We start from the raw sequence: 8,370 nt of genomic DNA on the forward strand, positions 1-8,370 counted from the left end.
CTTTGCCCTGTTTTAATAAACATTTCGTAAAACATCACAAGGTGACGGTCATTAGAATGCCATGAACATTGTCCTCAATCTACCAAAATAAACCTGAGCAGAATCTCCCCTCCCAATCTCATTCAAAGGAATGAGGACAGAAACAGAGGAATACAGAGAAACAACATTTTAAGAAGGAGGAGCTTTGAAGTCACGACGTCTGAGTTAAAATTTCAGCTCTACCACTTACTGAGCAAACTCTCTAAGCCCTAATTTCCTCATCTGCAATAGGGATGTTATTTACTCCTTCTTCATAGAAACCAGACTGAGAATTTAAATAGGTAGTTATTGCAATTATATAATAAAGAGAAATATTAGTTAAAAATAAATATAAACAAACAAATCAAATAAAAATAAATCAGTACAGTCCCTGGCACATACAGAAGCACTGAGTAAATAGAATCTACTGTTATTTCTGGCTCCTCCACCCTCAGTGCTTGCAGTCTGTCCTCTAGCTGGGCTGGATCACCTCCCACTCTTCCATGCTTCTCTGCTTTATTCATGTTTTCTCTTTGCAGAGGATGTCAAGATGGAGCACATTATTAAATAAAATTTTAATCGATGCATATTATATATACAGAAATGCATACATATAAATAATGCGTATGCCAGCTCTATGAAGTGGCACAAACCAAATACATGCGTGTGCTGCCACCAGGATTAAGAAACAGAACATTACCAATATCCTCAAAACCTCCCTCATCTCCCTTTCATTACTGCCCCATTCCTCTCCCCCAAAGTTAACATTCTCTGGACTTCTAAAACAATATATTTGTTTTTACTCTTTTTGACTTGTGAAGGAATGGAATCATACAGCATGTGCTCTTTTGTGTCTGGCTTCTTTCACTAAACACTACATTCATGAGACTCTTCCATATTGTTGCACAACACAGTGTTTTGTTTTTTGTTTTTTTTTCATTTCTGTATGGTAGCTCATTGTGTGAAGGAATGACAATTTATTTATCTATTTGCTTGTGGATGTACACTTGGGTGGTTTCCAGTTTGGAGTTATTTTGAATAAAGCATCTATGAACATTGAGGTCCTTTGGTGAACTTCGGACATATTTCTTGAGCATATTTCTTTGTTGAGCATATTTCTAGGAGTTGGAATTGATGGTTCATAAGGCAAGGACATTTGCAGTTTTTAGTAGATACTGCTAAGAATTTTCCAAAGTGGTTGTACTAACGGGTACCCCCACAAGCAATGAACTTTGTCCCCAGTGTTTCATGTTTTCACTCCTTGTTATTGTAAGTATTTTTTTATTGCTATGTCACATATGACATTATGGTTTTTATTTGCATTTTTCTTAAGACTAGAAAAGTTGAGCACCTTTTCAAATGTTTATCTGCCATTTTGACATTCTTGTTTGTGAAGTATCTGTTCATTTCTTTTATTCATATTCTTTTTTTTACAGGACTGTCTGGCTTTTACTTATTGAATTTAAGAGCTCTTTATATATATTCTGTACAAGAGTTCTTTGCTAGATACCTGTATTACAAATATTTTTTTCCATTCTGTGGTTTGCATTTTCATGCTATTAATAGTATGTTTTGATGAACAGAAATTTAATTTTTAATGTAGTCCAATTTATCAGTCGTTTTCTTTATACTTAGTGCTTTTTGTATCCTATTGAATAAATAGCCCCAAAGTCATGAGCTATTCACCTGTCTTGTATTTAAGAACATTTTTTTGTTTTACCTTCCACCCAGAGAATATGATTCTTCCTCAGATATTTTTTTTCCTCTTACTTCTCTTATCAAACGAACAGAATTACTCCCTCTTCTGAATCCCCATAATGCAATGCACTACTTTTATTTTCCCTGTTACATTATGTATTATGTTGAATCATAGCTATTTGCCTGCTCATTCTCTCTATCTCATCCCCACATCCCATTTGCTGATTATCTAAATTCTTCATAGTCTTTTCATTAAGTCCTGATCATAATGCTCCTAAGTAACTCCAGAATTGGCCTTTTTCTTCTCATCCCACCTGCTACTTCCATGGTCTAAATGTGTGGCATTTCATCTTGAGCACTGTAATAGCCTGTTCTCACTGACCTCTAATCTACCCTTCTCTAATTAATTGCCCACACAAGAGCCAAAGTGATCTTCCAAAATATCAATCCATTAATGCTACTTAAAAAAAATAAATAAATAAAATAAACACACTACCATGATGTCCACTGTTCTCAAATTAATGTTCAACTCATTAATGTGCTGCAGAGGCCTTCCAGGATTTGAAGGATTATCTTGTCCTTCTCACCACTGATGTCTTTGTTTTAATCTAAGACTTTTTTATTTCCTTGAATACCCTTCATAAAGACTCCTCTGTCAGCTCATATATCCATGTCACTGCCCGCCTATTTATCCTTGGGGTGTCACCCTATGTATCTTTTTTGCAGGAAACTTTTTCAACTCTGTAGTAGGTTAAGTCCCCATACTATCCTATAACCCACAAACTTTTTTTTCCATTAAAGTTACTTACATTTATTCGTTTGAAGCCCATTTCCTCGGTTAGAGTGTATATTTACTTGGGGCAGAAAGTATGTCTGTCTTGTTCACTACTTTATCTTTTTGCTTAGCTCATTACCAAGATATGTTCTTACAAATAATATTTGTTGGGTTGAACTGATTTGTGCTTACATGCCCCGGGTCTAGTATTGGATTTGGCATGTAATTAGTCTCAATAAAGATTTCATGATTCATCATTCTCATAAAATCTTACAGTCAGTATTGCTAAGGACCTAAAACCACTTACTTCAATCACCCAAACCAACTGAACGATTCTTAAATAATTTGTATAACATTCTTACCAAATATCATCTACTTATAACTCTCTGACTAAAGGGAGTCATTGCATTCTTCAGCAGCAGGTCATCTAGGTGTGGGCATGAATCCGCATTAGACAGACCTATTTTATACTAACTTAAAAGTTGGGATTTTTTATAATCCCCCCCCCACCAGATTGGGCTTGGCCCATTTTATCCATATTAATAAAGTTGACTATCATTTATGCAAAACAGCCCTTCAGACATCTGTAGAAAAGTCCTTTTTGCTCCAAGTTAACCTTCTTCCCCTATTTATCATAGGTCACCCTCCTTCCAGACACACTTCAGTATCTCAATACCCTTCTTGAAGTGTGATGCTCAAACATAAACCTGATCCTCCAGGTGTGCTCTGACCAATATAGAGAAAGACAGGGCTGTCACCTCCTTATTTATGGATAACATACTTCTAATAATGTAACCAATGAAAGAGCTGAGTTTTGGAGAACAGAACTTTATACAATAGCTGCTTTTTGAGGGAAGGGATTCATAATTGTATATGAAACTAAATTTGTATTTAGAATGAGAAAAGGTGAAGACTTGGAAGCTGAGAGATCCCTGGAACTTAAACTTCATTGGCTTCAGGGTACATCAGCCTCTGAATGTCCCTAAAATCTCGATAAATTTCTTGATAGTAACAAGCTATAAATCTCTTTTAGATGTATTTCAACCATAACTTACAGGCCTATTCATCCCGTACATGCCAGCAGGGTGACCAAAAGAGTCTGCAGCCAAACTGCCTCGATTCAAATTCTGGCTCTCAGTTCACAAGACACAGTAGGTGTCACATGAGCTAATGTGTTGAAAATCCTGGCACACCAAAGGCAGATTTATCTTTCTCATGTACTTTCTTAACAGGCATTACCAAACCCTGCTGTCTACTCTTTCCTCTACTAAAGCAGGTAGGATTTTTCTCCATGTATTTGAGGTTTTTTTTTTCATATTGTGTTAACACTAAACTACTTTCTCAGCCTGAGTTTCCCTGAGGGATTTTCATTCTCTGCTCTCAAGTGACACTACCAAGCCCTCCCTGCACCATTTTCCAACCATCTTCTATAACAGGAGCATGAATCAAAGAGTTGCCAGGGAACCGGAATGCGAAAGTCATATTCGGCTCTGCTTAGCTTTACCTGCCAATCTCAACCCCACTTCCTCCCACTGACATTCAGAATCACCTTTATCATATACCTTTCTAGAAGGTCACATTTTTAGTCTGCTCAAAGTTAAGCATGTCATTTTTTTTCTGACTATAAAGTTAATACATGATCATTGTTGAAAAGTTAGAAAGAAACTGGAAGCCTCAAATAAATCATATATAACCTAACCATCTGGAGGTAAGTTCTTTTAACATCTCAGCATATTTCCTTGCAATGTTATTTTTACTTATCCTTTTCCATTGTTAAGATCATGTCATGTATTCAATCAGAAGCCTTCTATTTGTTAATTAACAACATATCCAATAATTTTCACATTTTCTTGAAAATTATTTGTAAACAACACTTTAGTATGGCCTAATATTATTGCATAGATGCACTTAGTCTTCTCATTGGAAAATCGAGAGCTTTACATTTTTTTATATTATAAATAATGCTTTCCAAAACAGTACTATCTGTACCCAAAGCCTTATCAGATCTCTTCTCTGCAATCTCCTCTCCTTTTTATGATGCAGATTAATAAGAGTGAAATTACTACTTAAAGGGTATGTTTCTCTTTAAGGTAATGAATATATATGGAGTACCTAACACAATCTTGACATATAACAGACATCAAACAAATACAAATACTTATAAATGTCGACAAATTATCTCCCACAATGGTTGCATTCTCACTAGCCCTGTCTGGGAGTATTTATCTCTCTACACCCCAGCCAGCATAGAGTGTTAGCATCTGTAAACTCTGTTACAAGTGTGTATGTTGTGTGTATATTTAAGGTTACACATGATTAGCAAATAAGAAGAAATAAAAATTAAGGAGAATCAAAAATTCTATGAGATGTCTTATATTTCTTGGGATTCAAATAACATCTGCCAAAACATGTTGAAAATCAAAAATAATAATGCAGAAAATTTAGAAGATAAGATATGAAACTTTAATATATATTAGGTCTGGGCATCTATAAATAATACTGCTTAGACATTTTCATCAAAATAATCAGATAGAGCTCACATTTCCTTACTTTCTATCTGAAAACTAATTAATAACCATGAATTTAATGTCCTGTGTATGTCAAAATTCTAAAAATATATACATGATGTCATAACTAATTTCCATGCTTGTGGTTTTCATTGGTTTTTCTGTCTTTTATCTTCTTTTTTTTTCTTTTAAAGCACCTTTTATTTCAGAATATGTCATAGACATTTCATACCAATACAGATCTACATCATTATAGAATATCTTTGTGTCATAATTTATTTCCCCAGCCCTATATTAATGTTTTTGCTCTTACGAATAGCACAGTGGGCAACATTTTTGCAAATGCAGCTTTGTTCTCCCTGCATACCATCCCTTCTGATCCCCTTCTCCCCATATGACACCTGCGGGCTTCTCTCCCTCCCACCACTGGCCCCACCTTTTCCACTGGCTGGCAACATTTTTGCAAATGCAGCTTTGTTCTCCCTGCATACCATCCCTTCTGATCCCCTTCTCCCCCATATGACACCTGCGGGCTTCTCTCCCTCCCACCACTGGCCCCACCTTTTCCACTGGCTTCCTACCTTGAAGGTGCAGTTTGCTCTCCGTGCTTTGCAGAAGGACAGAACTCACAGAGTCCAGATTGTCATAGCTGTTACAGCCCAGAGGCCCAGTGCGTGTCTCTGTGACCTGGAGTGGACATCAAGTGAGATGAGTGTGAGACAGGTGTCCTTTTCTAGGACAGAAGCTGAAGAGTCATACCCCAGCAGAGCAAAGCCAGCAGAGAAAGTCCTCACACCTGAGTCAATGGCCACTTCCTGAGCACCTTGCCTGGGCTTGGGACCATGCTTGGATGTCACTGAGTGGATGGAATAACAGGGAGGTCAAGCACACAGACTGGTTGCCTAGCTTCTCTCCCTGGTTCTCACTTCATATGTTGCTGTATTATATGAACTATTACATTGAAGCACTATAGTATATTTCAAAAACATGAGCTTTGGAATCACGAAAATCAGTGTTAAATTCTCGCTGGGCCATTTATTCATTGTGTGACCTAAGGAATTCGCTTAACTTCTCTAAGCTTCTATAAACTAAAGCTACTAAATCTCTTCCAGGAAGGTCGTGAGGCCAGACATGATGGGTGTTTAGTGCCTGGCATATGGCCTGTACTTAATAATGGGCATCTTATTATAAAATGTTTCTATAAATTGTAATGAACACATATACATTATTACTATTAGGCAAGTGATAAAATTATCCCCCTTTTTCAAAAGAAGTTGCAGCAACAAGCATAATCAACACCACTGAAGGAGAAAACACCTCAATCCTATGGCCATGTACTTCCAAAATTAGAAGATTTGATGTGGTAGACAATAGGGGAACAGCTACTGAAAAAAAAAACCCAGAAATAAAAATGGTTTAGTATGAAAAGAGGCCTCTTCATCTCTTTAGCTTTCACTTAACATTATTTAGGGTTTTTTGAGGTTTTCACCAGCTATGAAGATGCAGCATCCATTGTAGGGAATGACGACATGGGAAACAGCCACAGGGACCCCCTCTGCCCTTTTCTACTTGTGCAACCTTGGATCAGTAACTTTCCCTTTCTAAGCCTCAACTTCCCCATCTGTAAAATGTTAGTAATGGTGTAACCTTAATAGATAAAGAGATATTTTCGAAGTGGTTAGCACTTAAGATAGTAAATAAATGGAGGATAATTAGATTATGTTTTGTTTGTTTTATAACTAATTTATTCCTCTTTGTACAAAATAATAAAATAGTTACTACTGTGTGGGAGTTAAAACTATCATTTTATTTTACTAAAGATCCCCATGGTGGGGAGGAGGAGAAATGAGCAAAATTTCTCCACTAGGTCAGTGGCTGGCCTTCAGCAAACCCGATAGTCAGACAAGCTTTTGTTGGTAGGGTCTTGAGGTAGTGACAATAAAAGGGAAAAAAAAAAAAAAAATCCAAGGGCAAAATTGAGTGCACACGACAGTGCCTACTGTAAGAACAGTTTCTTGAGCAGCCTCTGTGCAATTTTTCAGAGAAATTCCTCCTAAGGACGCAGACTGCACTTCCAGGGTGCACAAAAGAGGATTATCTTCTGACAGAGCTTCAATATCTCAATCCGCATCCCATCCAGGGGGGAGAGAACCATTGGTGATAATGAAAACCAAGCCTTTGCAGCACTCTGCGTCTGATGGCTTCATAAAGATCCGTCTCCCTGTGCTGAGTTCCCTAACAACATAATCTCCCCAATACAGGCGATTCTTCTCAGATAAGCTGGCCCTTTGTTTGTCGATCTGATTTATTTTTCTCCTCTTGCTACCTCCCTCCTCAGTAACTCTCTCCCTCCCACACTTTTCTCTTCCCTTGGTCAATTTCTGACTCACCTGCCTGAGTCTTCCTTGACCTTACTCCTACTTCTTTTCCCTAGAGATGTATTAGAGAGTCTTAATATAAGGCTGGGTCTGAATTTTATGCAGGAAAAAAAAAAAAATAGAGTGAAGATTGAGAAGTAATATGCAGCATAGTCTGGTTTAAGAAAATTTGACATGAAAAAAATCTGCATGGAAACCCTTAGAAGAACTAATCATTTATATCAAGGACGTACTCCCACATCCTTTCTACAGAGGCAGTTTCTGAATTTATTGTATTTAAAATGAAATATTTTAAAGTTCCTATGCTCTAAGATACCAAATTAAAAGTCTAGAGCTGCTTTATCCAATATTTAACTTTCAATTAATTAAAATTAAATAAACTTACAAATTTAGTTCATCAGTACCCACATTTCAAGTGTTCAATAACCCATGTGACTAGTCAGCAAACAAGTGGCTGTTTTTGTAAATAAAGATTTATTGGAACACAGCTGTGCCCACATGTTTATGCACTGTCTATGGCTGCTTCTATGCCACAATGGCAGAGCTGAGTAGTAGCAACACAAACCATATGGCCTGCAAAGCCCAACATATTTATCACCTGTCCCTTTATAGAAAATGTTTCCTAACCTCTAGTCTAGAGAGTATAGTGCCTGTTAAGTATGAGGACTGTTGATAATTTATACCATGACCATAGCTGCTCCAGTAAATCAGCACCTATGGCCACTGTAATGACAATGCTTATGATATTACAGGGCACTCGACAACCTCAGTCAGAGTAGCTGGCCACCATCAGCTATACAGGTATGAAGCCGGGTATCGCATCTGTCCATCCACTCTGAGGATGTCTTCCTGCAGTGTTGTTGTCTTCAGAACCTGCCACCCAAATCCCCCCCAAGCTGTACCTTGATTGCTCCTGTTGATATCTGGATCTCATGGAGCCTCCGCATGGTGCCATCACGGTCGACAAAATAGGACGATGCAAGCTGGTGCAGAG

General features: G+C 37.4%; 1 protein-coding gene across 1 annotated transcript in view; it reads right to left on the reverse strand.

Annotated features, from left to right (window-relative positions):
* The window catches only part of BRINP1 (bone morphogenetic protein/retinoic acid inducible neural-specific 1), a 205,145-nt gene that overhangs the window by 58,401 nt on the left and 138,374 nt on the right, over positions 1-8,370 (reverse strand). The window contains exons 6-7 of the mRNA XM_008577867.1: positions 8,279-8,370; positions 5,580-5,685 (exon numbers count right to left, since the gene is read on the reverse strand). Coding sequence (XP_008576089.1) covers positions 5,580-5,685; positions 8,279-8,370 — 198 coding nt within the window. The remainder of the gene's footprint in view (positions 1-5,579; positions 5,686-8,278) is intronic.

The sequence above is a fragment of the Galeopterus variegatus genome, unplaced genomic scaffold (assembly GCF_000696425.1).
Source record: "Galeopterus variegatus unplaced genomic scaffold, G_variegatus-3.0.2 Scaffold1593, whole genome shotgun sequence".
Classification (NCBI taxonomy): domain Eukaryota; kingdom Metazoa; phylum Chordata; class Mammalia; order Dermoptera; family Cynocephalidae; genus Galeopterus; species Galeopterus variegatus.